Below are 19,795 nucleotides of genomic sequence, written 5' to 3' on the forward strand. Positions count from 1 at the left end.
AGTTGTAGTCCAAAAACAGCTGAAGCTCCAAGGTTGGGAAACTGGGCTAAATAATGAGCTTCACAAGCCTTTGCGGGTGCGGGTGAAAAACCTACAAAATTCACCCCCCCCACCCAAATTCAGGAGAACGGCACTCTGCACATGTTCGGTGGTGCTGCTCTCGGAAGACAGGACTGCCTGAATCTAACAACAGCAGCAATCTCAACTCGCTATTCTCATTGTAAACGGGATTTTTTTTTCATTATTAAAAACAACTATTATGAAAATAACAATGATTAATCACTACACATAATCAAATGAGCGGGTGTATTACATTTCATGGTAATAAATAAACATCCCGCCTCCGGTCCCTCCAGTTGCCATGACAACGGTCCTCAGCGGCCTCCACACACTCACACCCGCCTAGAACTCGCCGCTCTAGCCTCTCGCTTCCCCTGCGGCCTCTATGGTTCTTCAATCGCCCGTTGCCTTTCCATAGAAATCAGGGAACGTCCGTGTTCCGGTTCCCCTCTATCCCTCTCCCCCATTCTCTATGCGCCGCGCTCCTCCCGCGGGCCGCTCTGGCCCCGTCCTCTCGCTGCGCCTCATCGGTCCCGGGCTGCGCCTCTCTATGGGCCGCGGGGGTAGCGGAGTCGGCGGCAGGTGGGTCTTCGCGGGGGGGGGGGGAGGTGGGTCTTCTCTTTTCCCGCATTCCCCCCCTCATTGCACGCCTCCGCATGGTCCCCCCTTCGTAGGCCACCCTAATAGACCTCACCCGATAGACCCCCCCCTCGACCCTCACCTTCCTCCTCCAGAGAGTCCCCTGGCTGCAAAGTCACCCGTTTGCAGGATTTATCCCTTTCCCGGCCCCCACGTTCGCCCCACTCATCATTTGTTATTGTTATTATTAATTATGTATACCGCCCTGAGATTTACTGGTGAAGGGTGACAGAATAGAAATACAAGATAAAAAACCCCCCACGAAATTCACAAGAAATGGGAGGACAAAACAAAAGCAATAAGCCCTCTCCTCTCCCACAAACACACGTCGCCTCCCGGGCTCTCCTCGTGAACCTCCCTTTCTATATATACACACACAGTGTGGGCGCATTTCTGTTCCTTTCTGCAGCCCCTCTGGGCATCTCGAGGGTATGATTCTCACAACCCCAAAGACTTAGCAGGGACTCCCCTCTCCCTTTAGGGTCTCCTCCTTTTCAAAGATCTGTAACTCCAGAGTAATGCTTAAAAGGAAAAAGGGAAAAAAATCCTGCTCTGGACGTAAGTTTCCTCCTAGGAAACTTGTTTTGATTCCCCAGCTGGGACCAGTTCCAGGGAATTTCTTCCCTTCTGTTTATGGGTTTCTCTTCCTTTTCCCATAAAGCCTTTTTTTGGGGTGGGTGGGAGGATACCAAACACACATGTGACACCTACACAGTGCTTTTTTTAAAAAAATGTTTAGGGGTACTGTCATTTTGACGCAAGAAAATCACCATTTTATAATTCAAATCGGGGAAAATACAGTAAATGGACAGAAGTACAAAGATTCACAAAATGTTTAGGGGTTTACGTACCCCTGCATCCCCCCAGAAAAACAGCACTGCATGTACACACCCGGTTTGCTTTATGGGGAGTGGGTTTGTTATTGGTGTAAGGCAGCCTTCGCCAAGCCGGTGCCCTCCGTGGGAGTTGTCTGAAACATCTGGAGGGCACTGGCTGCTTTAAGGTCTGAAATTTAAGCTGCTTGTGAGAAAGGATTGGAAAGCCCTGACTGCAGTTTGGAGACACAGTCCCCTTTACTTTATTCTTTCTTTATTCTTTATTCTGTCTACATTCTGTCTTGTCCTATACCTATTACTCGAATTCAGCATTTGTAACAAGTTGTGGATCTGAGCCCTGTCTACGTTCCGGGAATGGGAAGTTTGTCAAAAGTTACCTTTCGCTGACTTGGTGCCCTCCAGATGCTGGAGCTGGGGCTGATGGGAGTTGTAGTCCAAAAAACATCTGGAGAGAAATGGGCTGGTGAAGGCTGTTCTATTGTGCTAAACAACTCCTTGCCTTTCTCCTTGTGCCCCAAAATCTCTCTGGGCCATCTTGGCTGTTCCACTGCCCTCAAAAGCTTTGGTGAGATGGCAGTTCGGGAGAGGGTGTTTTCTCCAGCAGCCCCTAGGTTGTGGAACTCCCCACAGAGATGCACCTGATACCCAGTCAGATGGGCAGGGTATAAATAATACAATTATATTTATTTTTATTATTATTTTGGCACTCGAGATGTATGTTTTTAGGATGCACCTAATTTTTTGTGATTTTAAGTTGCAACGGGCAGTGCGGATGATGGCGATGATGAAAATGAAAATAAACAGTATACTCTGCCTGACCTCCGGAGTTCTTCTCTGCTCTTTCAGGCTGGATTATGGCATTCCCTTCACCTTTTGGACTGTGCTGAGCAGCCTCCGAATTGTGGGGAGATCCAAACCCCATCATGGACTCCTTATTGGACGGCTGCCTGAGGTTGCTGGTAACGCTGCTTTTAGCCCTGTGTGGGATCCGTTGGGCCAGCGGTGGCGACTGTAAGGGGCAGCGCCAGGTCCTGCGCAGTGCGTCAGGCTATGTGACGGACGGGCCGGGCAACTATTCTGTCAACGGCAACTGCGAGTGGCTAGTGGAAGGTAGGAATTTGGGGAGGCTTCTTTATTTATTATTGGAAGTATATTAATCTACCTTCTTTATCCGAAAGTCCTATGGTGGCTGTCTGCAACAACCTAAACTAAAAATAAAAAGTAGGATAGAACAGAGACTTTAATTACAAACAAAACCAGCAACCAAAGTCCTGGACCCTGAGATCATCTTCTGAGGCCCTTCTTCTTGTGCCTCCTCCACGAGAGCCTGGAGGGTGGCAACATGAGAACAGGGACTTTTCTGCAGTGGCTCCCCGTTTGTGGAATGCTCTGCCCAGGGAGGTTTGCCTGGTGCCTTCATTGAACACCATTAGGCACCAGGCAAAAACATTCCTCTTCAACTAGGCCTTTAGCTGATTAATATTCTATAGTCTTTTAAATGTGTCTGTGGGAAGAAGAGGTTTTTATTTTGCTGTTTTGTTTTACTTACAGTGGTACCTCTGGATGCGAACGGGATCCGTTCCGGAGCCCCGTTCACATCCTGAAGTGAATGCAACCCGCGTGTGCGCCGGTCGCGATTTGCTGCTTCCGCGCATGCGCGTGATGTCATTTTGAGAGTCTGCACATGCGCGAGCGGCGAAACCCAGAAGTAACACGTTTCATTACTTCCGGGTCGCCACGGAGCGTAACCTGAGAACGCTCAACCTGAAGCATATTTAACCCGAGGTATGACTGTATTTACTTGTTTTTATCTTGCATTTTATTCAGTGAACTTCCTTGAGATTTTACGATGAAGGGTGGTATATAAATCTAATAACTAAATAAAGATAATAATAAAAAAAGGTTTCCCCCACCCATTTGTTTCTACCTTTAAATATAAATCAGCCGGTTAATGATACATTTGAGAAGTCCTGTCAAATATATCAGTCGTGTGATCTGAAGAAGGGTGATGGTGGGGTTCTGTGCCTCCCAGCAGTTACATGGTGCACAGAAATCCTGCAAGTGCCCACTTTTCCTGCTGCAGAAATGGGAATGGCCCCTTCTTGAATGCCTGCCTATCACACAGCTGTTGGCGGCGCAGAACCTTGTTCCCATAGAGGTGAAAGAGGAAGTGAGAAAGAGCGCCCTTCCTCAAACTTCCTCCTTCAGTTCTGTGCATTTTTCACAGGACAAAAGGTGACCCCACTCAGTGCCTCTTGGACCAAGGGGGCTAAGAAGCTTAGTGGGCTCTAGGGGAAGACCCTCCAGGGCTCATGGGAACCATGTTGGTACCCCCTGCCTTACAGGAGTCAGGAAATGATGAAAGCCCATTCTTGGTCCTGTGCCTGGTATTCTAACCCTCCCGCCCCACTTTTCCACCCTGTTCAGCTCCCAGCAGCAGCTACCGCATCCTCTTGACGTTCATGTTCATGGATACTGAATGCACCTATGACTACCTGTTCATCTACGATGGAGATTCTCCCAGCAGCCCTTTGCTGGCCAGCCTCAGCGGCAGCACCCTGCCCCCCACCATCGAGGCCACCTCTGGCAAGGTACTGACCCCGGAGGTTGGATGGGCTCAAGTTGCAACCAATAGACATAGGCCTGGACCCATGGGCATGGAAGGGCTCCGTCGCCTGGAGGTTTTGCTCTGGGGTTCGGGAGGTGGCCATTCATGAGTTTTTGTTGAGATGAGGTTGGAGATTGCTGCATCCTGGGGAGAGGGGCACACGGGGCACGTAGCTGTGGACTCTTAAGGGACACGTGAGTCGTGTAATTGTGATCTTGGGTTACATGTGGGGCATGTAGCTGCGATCTTGGCACCATCCCGCCCTCTTAACTCCTTGGCAGATGCTGCTGCACCTCTTCAGTGATGCCAACTACAACCTCCTGGGCTTCAATGCCACCTACACGGTCTCGCTGTGCCCAATGGGCTGCTCGGGACACGGGATCTGCGACAACGACGGGCACTGCACATGCTTCCAAGGTTGGGGCGGCGAGGGCTGCTCCATGCCTGACTGCGTCACCTACTGCCAGAGCCATGGCAGCTGCAGCCAGGTAACACTTGCGACTTTCCGGATCTCACTGTGCTTGCCCCATAAAGAGCATTTGTAGCAGCCAAGTGTGTGTGGTGGGGGGTGGTCACCCCAAACTTCTTGCCCTAGACACAACTTTATCCTGCCTTTCCCCTGTAGCCTCCATCTTGTATTTCTCGAGTGGGGGCACACTTTTTGCAAAATTAAAAAATGAAGAGACAATCCGAATTCAGTTCCAGGAACAACTGAGTTCTGCACAGCTCTCTGTTCTGGAGTGTCTCGCCAGAGTGGTGCATGCTCTGGTTATCTCCCGCTTGGACTTCAGTGCGCTCTGCGTGGGGCTACCTTTGAAGGTGACCCGGAAACTAGAACTAATCCAGAATGTGGCAGCTAGACTGGTGACTGGGAGTGGCCGCCAAGACCACATAACACCAGTCCTGAAAGGCCTACGTTGGCTCCCAGTATGTTTCCATGCACAATTCAAAGTGTTGATGCTGACCTTTAAAGCCCTAAACGGCCTCAATCCTGTATACCTGAAAGGGTGTCTCCACCCCCATTGTTCAGCCCGGACACTGAGGTCTAGCTCCAAGGGGCTTCTGGTGGTTCCCTCACTGTGAGAAGCCAAGCTACAGGGAACCAGGCAGAGGGCCTTCTCGGTAGTGGCACCCGCCCTGTGGAACGCCCTCCCACCGGATGTCAAAAAACAACTATCTGACTTTTAGAAGACATCTGAAGGCAGACTTGTTTAGGGAAGCTTTTAATATTTTATTGTTTATTGTATTTTAATATTTTGCTGGAAGCTGCCCAGAGTGGCTGAGGAAACCCAGCCAGATGAGTGGGGTATAAATAATAATAATAATAATAATAATAATAATAATAATAATAATAATAATTAACAACATTGCCTAATCTCTGTTACTTAGTGTAATCTTATTCTGCAGTGTTTGTTATTTTGCCTCATTTTTCCCCTGGTTTTTGCTTCCTTTGGGGAACTCTTTGCAAGCACCAGATCTTGGCCTGCTCCGTGTCTCTAACCTTGGAAATCTCATTCGGACGTGTCTCGGATACCTTCAGTTTTGCTTTCAAGCATACTCTTCTAGGCACAAGGGCTACCTTTCCCCCTTGAGATGAGTTTCTCCTCCCTGCCTGCGAGCCAGTGGCGCTTTGCAGGGAGCCTTACATTTTGTTGTCCTGACAGGGTATACTGCTTCCCTACAGGGCTCAGATCATTGCCGGTGTGAACCTGGCTTTGTGGGCCGGGCCTGTGACTTAGCCTTGAGCGAGAACCAAGGAGCCGGCAAGTGGTACAACGTCAGCGCCCGGGATCCTAGTTTCCGGCCCCGCACGGCAGCGGCTGGTGCCTTCTTGCCCTCCACTGGAGGACTGTACATCTTCGGAGGTCAGAAATTAATCCAGTTATCTACTCCTGTGGGGTGGAAGGAAGGGAGCCGCTCTGGGCATTTGGGGTCTACAGTAGGGTTACCAGACGTCCCCAGATTTGCAAATCTGTCCCCAGGAAACGTGGCAGCGGCAGCCTTAGCAGCCTGGAGCCAGGCTGTTAGCGCAGTTGGTTCTGGCTGGCTTCAGGAGCTGCTTGCTGCTCTGCCGTGGCACCCACCATTTTTCCTGCGCCACGGCAGCGAGCAGCTCCTGAAACCAGCCAGAGCCAACTGCACTACCAGACTGGCCCCTCCTGGGCAACAACCGCCCACCCATGACTCCCAAGCCTCCCCCTGATCTGTCAAAACGGGAGGAGGCCACGACTAAGTGGGCGATAGACATGGGATATAACATCGATTTTGGGAGGTGGTTGGAACTATGGAACAAGAATATGAGATTTACGGCATGCATGGCACTAAAGGAAAACCTGTGGAAAATGATCTACAGGTGGTATCACACACCAGTGAAACTAGCGAAGATTTATAAGTTGAAGGATAAAAGATGCTGGAAATGTAGAGAGGTAGAAGGTGACCTCTACCATATGTGGTGGTCGTGTTACAAAGTGAGAGGCTTTTGGGAATTGGTTTATAATGAACTTAAAAAAATATTGAAATATACATTCCCCAAAAAGCCAGAAGCTTTTTTGTTAGGAATGGTTAGTAAAGAAATTAAAAAAGAAGATAAGATCTTGTTTCTATATGCTACAACAGCTGCAAGAATTATGTTAGCACAAAATTGGAAATTAGAAGTAATACCCAACATAAGTGATTGGCAGGTTAAAATGATAAATTATGCTGAGCTTGATAGAATATCAGGAAGATTAAGGGACCAAGACGAACAGAAATTTCATGATAATTGGAAGAAATACTTAATGTATATGGAATCTAAATCTCAGGTGACACTGGCGGGGTTGAAATAACTCTAACAGCGGGAAAGGCCTATGTAAAAGAGTTAAAAAGTACGCGACTATATAATTTATTCGATACTTACCAAAGGAGTGGAGGGAAGTCCAAGGCTCGGTTGAGATGAACTCAGTTATGTATTTTATTTATGATTTGTGAAGTGGATATAATTTGTATAAGGTATGTGGTGGATTTTTTTTTTGTTTATGTTTTTTTGTGTATATGTGCAATTTGAATAAAAATTGATAAGGCAAAAGATCTGTCAAAACAAAGGGGGAAGGAGGTCAGGGAAAGCTCAGGAGTCCCTGGCGCGTGGCACGCTGTTGCCCAGTTTTTTTAAAAACTGCGCATTTATCTTTCACAGGGTGCGAAAGAAGGACTTTGCACTTTTATACAATATGCATGTGTCCTTGGGCCCAGGGTCTTTTCCTCACCATCCCCACTACTGATTCCTTGTTGCTACTCAGCTTAAAAAAAAAGGGGGGTCCCCGGATTCATTGAAAAAAACCTTGTAACCATAGTACAGTCCTGGGGTGCTCCCTTTCCCTCCTGCAGTCCCAAGGGGCACTTCCTTCCTGTTTTGTAGCCCCATGGCTTTTCTGCTTCCCTCTCCAGGTTTGGATCTGAACACGGCCCTGGGGGACCTTGTGTTCTATAACTTCACCACCAACGTCTGGCATCGGCGAGTGCTCAACCCCTCTCCGGTAAGCATCTTCTTTCCTTTGTTGCCCAGCAGCGATTTATGCGGCACTTTAAAATTCTGTTTATTTAGAAAATATATAAACCACTTGGTCAGGAAAAAAATATCAAGCAGTGTATAAATGAAATGATAACTAAAACATGACTAAAACCCATAAACAAATTAAAAACAAATACAGTACAGTGGAATCTCGTGTTACGTACCATCCCCCTTATGAATGCTTCGTGCTCTGCTTAACCGGAAGTAGATGCCCCTAGTTGTGACTTTTGCCCCAGGATGTGAGAGGAAGTGAGAGGATGTGAGAGGAAGTCGTGCACCGGTGGTGCAGTAGCAGCAAGAGGCTCCATTAATGAAAGCACGCCTCATGTTAAGAACGGTTTCAGCTTAAGAATGGACCTCCAGAACAAATTAAGTTCGTAACTGGAGGTACCACTGTATATCTAAAATTGCCATCATTATTTTTAAAAGATGAAGTTTTTTTTAAAAAACCTATTAAAAATAAGTATAGATTTAAAAAATCTAAACAAGGCCCTTTAGGGTCCATGAACCTGAGATGTTTATAGTATCCTCATAAAAATGTAATGTGTGACTCCATCATCATTAATGTGTGTCAGCACGCATCCGACCTGGTGGAATGTTCTGTCCCATGAGACCAGGGCCCTGCAGGATTTAACTTCCTTCCGCCGGGCCTGTAAGACAGAGCTATTCCCCCTGGCTTTCAATTTGAACTTAGCCTGATCTTTTCCCCTTCCTTCCTTCCCACTCCCCTTTTTATGAAGATTACCCGCTCTGGGATCCCACAGCTAATTCTCCCCTGGTCTCCTCACTGGCCCAAATAGGACTAATTTAGCCAGCTAGCCCTGGCGATCATCTAATGTTTATTGGATGGATTTCCCCCCTAAATTGATTTTTGATTTCTGAATTTATTGTTATTCACGTTTTATACTGTATTTTATGCTGTTTTGTTGTTGCATCAATTAAGTGTTTTAAATTTGTTGTTAGCTGCCCTGAGCCTGGTTTTCTGAACCGGGAAGGGTGGGATATAAATAAAAATGTATTATTATTATTATTATTATTACTATTATTATCTCAGAGCCAGGAGGCTGCCCCTTGAGCCTTCCATGCAGCTGCGTCATGAGTGAAATGGCCCTGAGGAGGGGGCAAATCTGCCCCACTGTGCCTTGATCCCATACCTCCCACTTGTCTAACTCCTTTGTCCTCCCCCTTTTACAGTCGGCCCGCCACTCCCACGTCGCCGTGGAATGGGAGGGCTTCCTGGTCCTCTTTGGGGGCGAGCTGGCCAGCGGGTTTCTTACAAACGACATCTGGATGTACCTGCCCTGGGAAGGCCGTTGGCAGGAGCTGGTGCCCCTCAATACCACCTGGTTTCCTCCACCTCCCGGGCTGGCCGGCCACGCCTCTGCCATCGTGAATGAATGGCTTTACATATTTGGAGGTGAGAACAAGAATCACAGAATCGTAGTCCAACCCCCCTGCAATGCAAGAATCTCAACTAAAGCATCCATAGCCATCCAACCTCTGCCTAAAAGCCTCCAATAACCTGAAGTGCAGCGACTTGAATGGGATGTGGAAAAGTAGAGTACTGGAATACTTTGCCTCACCCACTACTACTACTAATAATAATAGGATTCCTTAGCTGCCTGTCACCATAAATTTCCGGGTGGGTGGCAATGGTATAAAAACACAGGATTAAAATCTGTCGAAATAATCTGAAACTAGAAGACCAGGGTGGGTCCTGAAAGTATCTATCTGAGTTGTCAGAAGCCAGAGGTAAATAAGTGCAGCTTCAACACGTGACAGAAATGGTACAATGGAAGTGCCTGTTATGGCTTGTGGGGACAGACTTTCATAGTTTAGGGGCTGTTTCCTGGGCCGTCTCCTGGGCTGCCACCCCCTCAGCTTCTGAGGGCAGCAAAACTACCAGGATGGCCCCCTCTGCCAATCCTAACACCCAAGAGGGTATGTAGGAAAGGAGCTGATCGCCCAGATATTCAGGTTCTAAGTCATTTAGGGCTCTAACCACTCACGTGAGCCCCCTGAATTGGGCCTGGAAACGAACTGGTGATTGGTTCAGCTGTTTTAGAGCAGGTTGCTGTGTGAATTCTGTATGGAACCCCAGTCAAGTAACCTGCCTGCTGCGCTTCGGAGCGGTTGATGTTTCCGAGATGTCTTCAAGGGCAGCCCCATGCGGCGCACATTGCAGCAGTCCAGCCCGGCGGTCACATGAGCGTGGAGCTTGGTGGCCGAGTCACTTCTTTCCAAAAGGGGGCTGTAGCCGGTGAACCAGCCAGAGCTGGAAATAGGCGCTCTTAGCCCTGCTCACTTGTTTCCCTTCCTTTACGCAGGCCGCACCTCGGTGGATGTCTTTTCCTCACAGATGTACCGCTTCCATCTGAGGATGTGGCGCTGGGAGTTGGTGGTGCCCTCGGGGGGCAAGGCTCCTGCAGCTGCAGGCCACTCCATGGTGTTCCACGCAGCCTCCCGCACTCTCCTGGTTTACGGCGGGCACCGACCCTCAACCGCTCGGTAAAGAGAAAACTGGGAGTATATACCAGGGGCTGCCACCCCTGCTCACTCCTCCCACCAGCCCCACCTATCTGCCCTACAACTGGCCAAACCCTCCTCCCTTTACACCTCACCCATCCCCTGCACACTCCTCTGTGAAACACCCCCCATCCTGCTCCTTTGAACAGCTTTCCTTGGCTGCCTGCTACCCAGTCGTAGCTTTCTATTGGTGGCCATTCAGACTGCAGCGTGACGGCAGCCTTACAATTTTATGTATATAGGAAGATATATATATAGCAGAAGTAGATCTTTTTGTTGTTCAGAACATCAAGGAAAACTGGAGCAAAAGGCCTTTGGGGGTTTGATTTACAACTTCCTCTGCCCTATTGATGCAGGAAGTTGCCTTGGTTGGTACAGCTGGCATATAGACAAGGGATGGGGAACCTGTGGCCTTACAGGTGGCATTGGACTACGACTCCCATCAGCCCTAGCTGTTGGCCATGCTGGCTGGGCTTGATGGGAGTTGTAGTCCAGTAACCCTGGGAGAGCCATGTGTTCCCCATTCCTGATATAAGGCTAAGTTCCCACCTTCTCAGGTTATTGAGTCAATGCTTGTGGGTGCAATTGCTTCCTTGAAAATCTATTTTTATTGCAAATATAACAGGAAGGGAAAAGGAAGAGACCATATCAACTCACATTAACTATAAGAAAAACCCAGCAATTCTAATTTAAACATATGTGTTAAAATAAACAGTCCCTCTGGGCCAAATGAGATTGACGCTTACACTGTGGGCAGACTTGAGATGATGGAAACATGAAGGGGGTGATATGAATCATAGAATCATAGGACTTGTAGAGCTGGAATTGTATAGTTGGAATCTGAACTAAAGCATCCATGGCAGTGTCGGAAATCAAGCCCATATCAGGAGAAACTGGCAACTCTCCCAGGCACCCGGCTTGATCTCCTGTTGACCTCCCTGGCTGCATTCCCCAGCAAGATCCAGGCTAGGTCGCAATAGGCGATCCTTCTCAGCGTGAGAAGAACACCCCCCCTCTTTCCTGCCCCCCCCCCGGGCAGGGGAAAGAGATAGACAGAAACGTATTTACATGCCTTTATTTCTGTCTTTGCAGCATTACAAAAAACATGACTGCTCTCTTCAAGCTCTAGCATTCTAGTAACAAAAACTTCCTGCACAGGAATAAACGGAAGAGCTCATATTACACTCTGAGCTAATTCCGGTGCTTCGCACTGTGAATTGACTGTCCCTCTGTTTCCCACGGGCAGTCCCAACATTCCCATCATGTTTACTTTTCAAGCTAGCACTTTGCAGCTGCATTGCATCCATATCGTAACAGGCAGATGGCCACCTAACCTCAGCTTAAAAACCTCCTGTGGAGGAGAGTCTACAACATTCCAGTGAAGTCTGTTCCACTGTCAAACAGCTCTTACTGTCAGAAAGATCTTCCTGATGTTTAGTCGGAATCTCCTTTCTTGTACCTTCAGTCCATTGGTTTGGGTCCTAGCCTCTGGAGCAGGAGAAACCAAGTTTGCTCCATCCTGTGTGTGGCAACTTGTTAGATGTTTGAAGGTGCCTATTGTATCTCCTCTCAACCTGCAGGCTAAACATACCCATCTCCCTCAACCGTTCCTTGTAAGGCTTTGTTTCCAGACCCTTGATCACCTTGGTTGCCCTCCTCTGCACACGTTTCTGCTTGTCACTATCCTCCTTCAGTTGTGGCGCCCACAACTGGACACAGAATGGATTCCATAATAATAATATTACAATAATTTATTATTTATAACCCACCCATCTGGCTGGGTTTCCCCAGCCACTCTGGGCGGCTTCCAACAGAATATTAAAATACAATAACCTATTAAATATTAAAAGCTTCCTTAAACAGGGCTGCCTTCAGATGTCTTCTAAAAGTCTGGTAGTTATTTATTTCTTTGACATCTGGTGGGAGGGTGATCCACAGGGTGGGTGCCACTACCAAGAAGGCCCTCTGCCTGGTTCCCTGTAACTTGGCTTCTCGCAGCGAGGGAACCGCCAGAAGGCCCTCGGAGCTGGACCTTAGTGTCCGGGCTGAATGATGGGGGTGAAGACGCTCCTTCAGGTATACTGGACTGAGGCCGTTTAGGGCTTTAAAAGTCAGCACCTACACTTTGAATTGTGCTCGGAAACGTATTGGGAGCCAGTGTAGGTCTTTCAAGACCGGTGTTATATGGTCTCGGCTGCCGGTCCCAGTCACCAGTCTAGCTGCCGCATTCTGGATTAGTTGTAGTTTCTGCATCACCTTCAAAGGTAGCCCCACAGGTGTGGTCTGACCAAGGCAGGAAGAAAAGCTTACCTAAAACTCTCCTGCCCTCAGCTTCAGCGTGCGTGTGAACACCACCGACCTCTTCCACGTCGACCTGCGCTATTGGAGTACGTTGCGCGCGAAGGACTCGCACCGGGGACCTCGAGAGCGGGCCTTTCACTCTGCCACAGTCATTGGCAACTACATGGTTGTGTATGGTGAGTATGGCCTCTCCAGCCAGAGGGTAGGGGTGTGTGGAGGAATGTGAGAATTGGGGTGGGGGTCAAATCTTTCCTTCCAATACTGAATATTTGGGAATTTGGGGAAGGGCCGTAGCTTGGTGGCATAACATGCCAAAGTTCTCAGGTTCAGTCCCCATCAACATCTCCAGGTAAGGCTGGCAGACAGTCCTGTCTGAAATCCTTGAGAGCCGCTGCCGGTCTGTGTAGACACTATTGAGCTAAATGGATTCATTTTCTGACTCAGTATCTTCCTCTGTTCCTAATCATTTTTAGTGCAGATAATACAAACCAGTTTTCCACCATTCCCCAAACCCCTGCCCTCCTTGCATTGATCCTTTTCCTCTGACAGCCTGAGACACAGAAACTTGGCATGCAAAGGCTGCCCAGGCAGTTTTATTTGCATGCCAGGCAAAGTTTCATGTGCTAAATTGCTGCATATCCAGGTTGGTGCTAAAGGCGCAGGAGCAGAGCCAGGAAAAAGAACTGGCGACCCTGTTCCCAAGTTTAGTACGGTATTGTTAAATTAATATTGCCAAAGCTTCCATTTCCTGTAAAAAATTCTGTTGTCTCATTAAGGGAAAAGCCTGTGTTGAAGGAAGGGAATAAGTACAGCCGTACCTTGGTTTTTGAACAGCTTAGTTCTTGAACATTGTGGCTCCCGAATGCCACAAACCAGGAAATGAGTGTTGCGGTTTGTGAACTATTTTTGGAAGCCGAATGACCGACGGGGCTTCCGTGGCTTCCGATTGCCTGCATGAGCTTCCTGCAGCCAATCAGAAACTGCGCTTTGATTTCTGAACGTTTTGGAAGTCAAATGGACTTCCGGAATAGATTCCATTCGACTTCCAAGGTACAACTGTATTGCCCCCATCCACCCACCGGTCCCCATATCCCCTATCAGTTGCTATCAGTGGCTACTAGCCATAATGGCTATGTACTGCTTCCGCAATCAGGCAGCAATGCTTTTGAATGCCAGTTGTTGGAAAACACAGGAGGGGAGCGGGCTCTTGGGCACGAATCCTGTTTCCCCATTTCCCACAGACATCTGGTTGGAGAACAGGACTAGATGGGCCACTGGCCTGATCCAGCAGACTTTCCTTGTGTTCTTAGGCACTGGAAATAGCTGGACATTTTATTGCATCATTGTATATATGTATTTTTCATCATCGTCATCAAACTTTTTATTTGCATCACATACAAACATCCACAGCAAATCAATACAGAATTCCCGCCTTCCCAGTGACACAAGATATTTGTCAAATGAAAGAGGCAAAGCAGTCTAACATGACATCTCTAGGTCCCCAGGGAGATCAGACATCTGCAATGTGTTTTGACAACAAAAAACCAGATAAAGATATTTAGCCAATAACTTGGTGAGCTCCTGATTATTCCCCAGTAATAGAAAATGTATGACCTCTAGCTCTGGTTTCCATTGGGGGATGCAGAGTTGATCTAGGAACTGCTGGCGGGGATCAACATATCGTTTACATTTAAGAACCATATGTGTAAAAGTTTCCACCTGATGGTCTTCACGTGGGCAAATTCTTTCTCCTTCCACCATTCCCAAGAGCCTTCCCCAAAGGAGGTTTGAAGGATTTGAATTAAACCTGGCCAGTGAAAATGCCCTTCTTTCTTGAGGATTAATTTTTTTTTTAAATTTTTATTGATTTTCAATACAAGTTAAAAACAAAACAACGCACACATATGAACCAACAGAAACAAAAAAGAAACAAAAAACAAATAAAAACAAAACAAAAAAGAAAACACAAATAAACGCATACATATATCAAATTACAACATTACATTAAGGACTTCCCTCCATCACGGTTTGAGCTCTGTTTTAACCTTATCTCCCTGCGGTTTCTTTTTACCGTCTGTATCAATACCTCCCAGGCTTTATATTGTGCCTACTGTAATTTTAATATTTCCTATATTTTTTTCTATATATGTAAAGAATTTATTCCAATCAGTAATAAATTTAACATTTTTCTGATGCCTGATCTTCTGTGTCATCCTTGCTAGCTCTATATACTCAAATAATTTGGATTGCCATTCTCTAGTAGTTGGGATATTGGGGGTTTTCCAGTTTTGCGCTAAAAGTAACCTGGCCGCTGCCGTTGCGTATTGGAACATGGTTTGGTCTTCTCGTCTTATCTCCTCCCCGACCATTCCTAAGAGGAAAGCTTCAGGTTTTTTAGGGAAGGTGTATTTCAATATTTTTTTTAGTTCATCATAAATAAGTCCCCAGAACCTTTTCACTTCTCCACAGGCCCACCACATGTGAAAGAAGTCGCCCTCTTTTGATTTGCATTTCCAGCAAATTTTGTCCCCGGTCTTGTACATTTTTTCCAATTTCACAGGGGTTATATACCACCTGTACATCATTTTTTTGTAAGTTTTCTCGGAGTCCAACGCATGCTGTAAATTTCATGTCCTTGTTCCAGAGTTTCACCCACCTATCAAATTCTAAATTATATCCAAGGTCTATGGCCCATTTGATCATAACTTCCTTCACTTCTTCATCCTTGGTGTCCCAATCTAGTAGTTGATTATACATTTTAGAAAGGAGTTTAGAATTTCCTTCTATTATTTCCACCTGATATCTGGACTTTTTCTCACTCATCCCTATTTTTTTGTGCTCATTCCATAACGCATTAATTTGATAGTATTGCAACCAAGTTGTTAATTTGTCTTTTATTTCCTCATAAGGTCTGAGCCTCCACCCTTTATCTGATCTTGTCAATAATTCCTCATAAGTCCATCTTTGTCCTTCCATGTTAGTTTTTTTAATTGTGATGATATCAATTGGTGACAGCCACCATGGGGTGTCCTTTTCTATAAGTCTCTTATTTCTGTTCCATACCTCGAGTAGCGCTCCTCTAAAGACATGGTTGGCAAATCCTTTATGTGCTCTCTCCTTATCCTGCCATAAATACGCATGCCAACCAAATCTAGCATCGAATCCCTCCAAATCCAACAAATCCGTGTTTTTCAACGCAATCCAATCCTTGATCCAACACAAACATGTGGCCTCATAGTATAGTTTCAGGTTCGGGACCACAAACCCTCCCCTGTCTTTACGGTCTGTGAGTAGTTTGAATTTAATTCTTGCTCTTTTGCCCTGCCAGATAAATCTGGACAGGGTTTTCTGCCAATCTTTGAACAACTTCGTGCCCCTAATCACCGGGATGTTCTGAAATAAAAACAGCAGCCTTGGAAGAATGCTCATCTTAATTACTGCCATCCTCCCCAACCAGGAGAGTTTTAGCCGGCTCCAGGTCTCCAAATCTTTTTTAACTTCTTTCCAGGTCTTTATGTAATTATCTTCCACTAAGTTTATATTTTTCGTAGTAATCCAAATACCTAGGTATTTCACCTTTTTCACCACCTTAGTTCCCGTTTTTTGCTCAAGCTGGTTTCTTTGATCTTCAGATATATTCTTTGTTAACATCTTGGTTTTAGCCTTATTCAGTTTAAAGCCAGCCAGTTTCCCAAATTCTTCCAACAACTCCATGACTTTATTGATATGCTCTACTGGGTCTCTTAATGATATTACCAAGTCATCTGCATAGGCTTTTAGTTTATATTCTTTCCCTCCAATACTAATTCCTTTTATTTCCGGGGTTTCCCTTATTTTATTTGTAATTATTTCTAACACCATAATAAACAAGAGAGGAGACAGGGGGCATCCCTGTTTTGTACCTTTCGAGATCTCAAACGAATTAGTTAAGTTATTATTGATAATCAACTTGGCTTTCTGACCCGAATAAATTGCTCTTATACCCTCCATAAATGTATAAATGTATATTTATGAGGATTAAAAATTCAAGATAATTGTGGTTAATTTCATATGCCCAAGAAAGTTGAAAGTTAAGAGGGGAACATGTTTTCTCTGCTGCTGCTGCTGCTGTTAGTTCCTGGCGTTCAATGTCCCACAACCTAGTTTTTATTATAATATATATTTTTGCTTCTTTCCCCCTTCCTATCCAGGGGGAAACGTCCACATCCACTACCATGAGGAGAAATGTTACGAGGATGAAATCTTCTTCTACCACCTTGGCTGCCATCAGTGGGTCTCCAGTCACGATCTGGCGCCTCCACTCTCCCACGGTGAGGGAAGGGTCTGATTCTAGGAAATTGCACTCGCCCTCTTAGTTTGCTGCAGGGTCCTGATGGTGCCATGAACTCACAGAATCTCCAGTGGTCAACTTCCCTATAGAAAGAGCACTTCTGTATCAAGAGCACTTCTGTATCTCCTCTCCTGGAGAGGAGAGAAGTTCCACAGGTCCAGCTTCTCTCATCGCAGCGTTGAAAGGAAAGGGGGCACCTGAGCTTGCTGAGCATCCTTTTGCCACAGAGCTTGTAAAGCAGGAGCCCGTATCCCTCTTATATCTCGCCTAGTACTCCTGCTCCCATCAGCCTCATCCAGCCCTGCCAATGGTCGGGACTGATGGGAGTTGTAGTCCAGCAACATCTGAACCAGATCACAGATTGCTCATTCTTCTTGCAAAGGAACAAAAAAAATAATGTTTGGTTTGTTTTTTTTTAAATGGATAGTGTGAGTTTTGATCTGTCACACCAAAAATCAAGCCAAAGTTAAATTTTGGTCCGCCATCTTGATTCAAAATGGCTCCCTAATATTGATGAGGACCCCCTTCACCTCACCTCAGGAACTCTCATGCCGTGTTTGGTGATGATATCTCAAGAGATGGACGAACTTACGCCAAAAAACAGGCAAGGTCATACCAAAGTCACATTTTGGTCCACCAACTTGTAACCCGGTGACCAGTTGGTGACAAAGACTACTGCCCCCACCTCAGAACACTCAGGCCAAGTTTGTCAACGATATCTCGAGAGGTGGCTAAACTCACGGAGAACAGATAGACAGACAAACCATTTTCCAAAATGTATAGTTTTGTATGGCGCCCTATTTCTCCTGGGCCCCAATTCCTGCGCTTTGTTGTGACACCGCAATAGGCTGCCCTTGACCTGGTCTCTTTCTCCTTCCCTCAGAACACGAGGCCAAGACTCAGGCCCAGGCGCGAGGCCGCTACTCCCATGTGGCCGCAGTCATGAACGGGAACGTGCTGGTTGTGGCTGGCGGCTACAGCGGGGTCCCGCGGGGAGACCTCCTGGCGTACAAGGTGCCCACTTTTGTCTTCCAGGTGCCTTCTCAGATGGTAAGTGACTCTGCCTCCCTTAACCCCTTCCCTTTCCCTGCTTCCGATGCGCTTGCCTGACTGTGGGCCCATCAAAACCTCTGCATCCTAATTGCTGGCCTGTCACCTGTGCTCAAGCAGAGGGGCTTCTGGTCTTAACCAGGCCAACCACGTACACCCCAACTAGGGTCTCTCAGGTGTGTCCTTTTAACTGTAAAATCGTAAAACTTGGAAATTTTACAAATAAATGGGGCAGCATGAGACTTGTTATGTAGAGAATTAGGCTGGTTAACTTGCTCCAGGAAGTAATGGTCTCTCCTGAGGTGTTCATGTACGCAATTCCTTTCTTCCCTCTGTTCTGTGCTTTATACACCCGTTGAAAACCCTTATTTTTCTCCAAGCTTTCTCCAGATGAACTGTTGTTTTAGTTTGCAACTGATAGTCTATGCAACGGAGAAATTTTAATTACGCTTTGAAATTTTGTTTTATGATTTACGTGTTATGTCCCCCCCCCGGTACTCTTATTCACCGCTTAAGATTATTTTATTTTATTTATTGCTTTATTTATAACCAGTGGGGGTACCTGGTGATTTGTGGAAACAAACAAAAAAACTGTGCTTTTAAAATGGACAGCGCAGTTTGTGATTTTGGACCCGCTTCCCAAAAATCAGGTGAAGTCACGCCAAAAGTGTTAGTCCGCCATCTTGATTCAAAATGGTGCCTGGTTCCCCAAACACCAACAGAATCTGCTACCCCCCACCTTGGAAATCCCCATGCCGGGTTTGGAGATGTGCTAATCATTGTCACATTATTCTATATCAAGCTGTCTGTAACACCTTAAAATGAATACATTAAAAAATAAAGAATGTGTGTTGTTGCAGAGACAGTCTTTGCATTCTGCTGGAGGGCAGGGTGTGGGGGGCAGGAGCTGCACACCCTCCCTTTGTGTGGGGCACTTTGTAAGGCAGCCTCTCTGAGTGCCTGTCTGGATGCAGGACTGTTGAGGGGACACTGACCCACACCTTTGCTTCTCCCCCCACGGCCTCAGTACCATTTGGACTACTGCTCCATTTACACTGAAAAAACCACGTGTGCCAAGGACCCAGAATGTGCCTGGTGTATGAGAGGCTGCCAGAGTACCCAGCCCCACAGCACTGTGAGTAACTTAGGTGGTTCAGCGGTTTAGACCACAGCACCACCCACATCTCTTGGGCTTGCCAATTGGAAGGTCGATGGTTCAAATCCCTGTGATGGAGTGAGCTCGGTCCCTGCTCCTGCCAACCTAGCAGTTCGAAAGCATGCCAGTGCAAGTAGATAAATAGGTATCACTGTGGCGGGAAGGTAAACAGCGTTTCTGTGTGCTCTGGTTTCTGTCACGGTGGCCTGTTGTGCCAGAAGCGGTTTAGTTCTGCTGGCCACATGACCTAGAAAGCTGTCTGTGGACAAACACCAGCTCCCTCGGCCTGAAAGCAAGATGAGCATCACAACCCCATAGTCACCTTTGACTGGACTTAACCGTCCAGGGGTCCTTTACCCTTTTTTTACCTTTAACTCTGGGGGTGTGGGGGGGGTGATGATCCAGAAATGAGTAGCTGCGCATGGACAGGATTGGAAATCTCACTGGTTGTCGACTGTGAGATGGTGGGAGTTGTAATTTGACAACATCTGTAGCGCACCATGCTGGCTACTGGGAGTGCAAGATTTTAGGGCTCATTAATGTCTTCCCCCTCCTTCTCCTCAGTGCCCCAATACTGGCTGCCTGGGCTTGGCCCGCCTCTTAGTTGACTGCCAGTCCTGCCTGGCTTTCGGCGGCACCAACGCTTCTCTGCCTCGTGCCCCGGGACCCTTTGGCTGGTGTGTGCAGAACGAGACCTGCATGCCTCTCTCAGGTAAGTGAGCCAAGCCGGGCCATTCTGTCT

General features: G+C 46.9%; 1 protein-coding gene across 2 annotated transcripts in view; it reads left to right on the forward strand.

Moving 5' to 3' along the window:
• The first annotated feature begins 544 nt into the window (after window positions 1-544).
• The window catches only part of MEGF8 (multiple EGF like domains 8), a 61,076-nt gene continuing 41,825 nt past the window's right edge, over window positions 545-19,795 (forward strand). For both annotated transcript variants that reach the window (XM_081868611.1, XM_081868612.1), the window contains exons 1-13: window positions 545-642; window positions 2,382-2,645; window positions 3,963-4,126; window positions 4,425-4,631; window positions 5,828-6,008; window positions 7,567-7,655; window positions 8,885-9,107; window positions 10,018-10,198; window positions 12,548-12,693; window positions 16,708-16,827; window positions 17,731-17,897; window positions 18,925-19,032; window positions 19,618-19,765. In XM_081868611.1, the coding sequence (XP_081724737.1) occupies window positions 2,459-2,645; window positions 3,963-4,126; window positions 4,425-4,631; window positions 5,828-6,008; window positions 7,567-7,655; window positions 8,885-9,107; window positions 10,018-10,198; window positions 12,548-12,693; window positions 16,708-16,827; window positions 17,731-17,897; window positions 18,925-19,032; window positions 19,618-19,765 (1,921 nt within the window). In that variant the 5' untranslated portion in view covers window positions 545-642; window positions 2,382-2,458. The remainder of the gene's footprint in view (window positions 643-2,381; window positions 2,646-3,962; window positions 4,127-4,424; window positions 4,632-5,827; window positions 6,009-7,566; window positions 7,656-8,884; window positions 9,108-10,017; window positions 10,199-12,547; window positions 12,694-16,707; window positions 16,828-17,730; window positions 17,898-18,924; window positions 19,033-19,617; window positions 19,766-19,795) is intronic.

The sequence above is a fragment of the Podarcis erhardii genome, assembly GCF_964252035.2.
Source record: "Podarcis erhardii genome assembly, chromosome: 7".
Taxonomy (NCBI): Eukaryota; Metazoa; Chordata; class Lepidosauria; order Squamata; family Lacertidae; genus Podarcis; species Podarcis erhardii.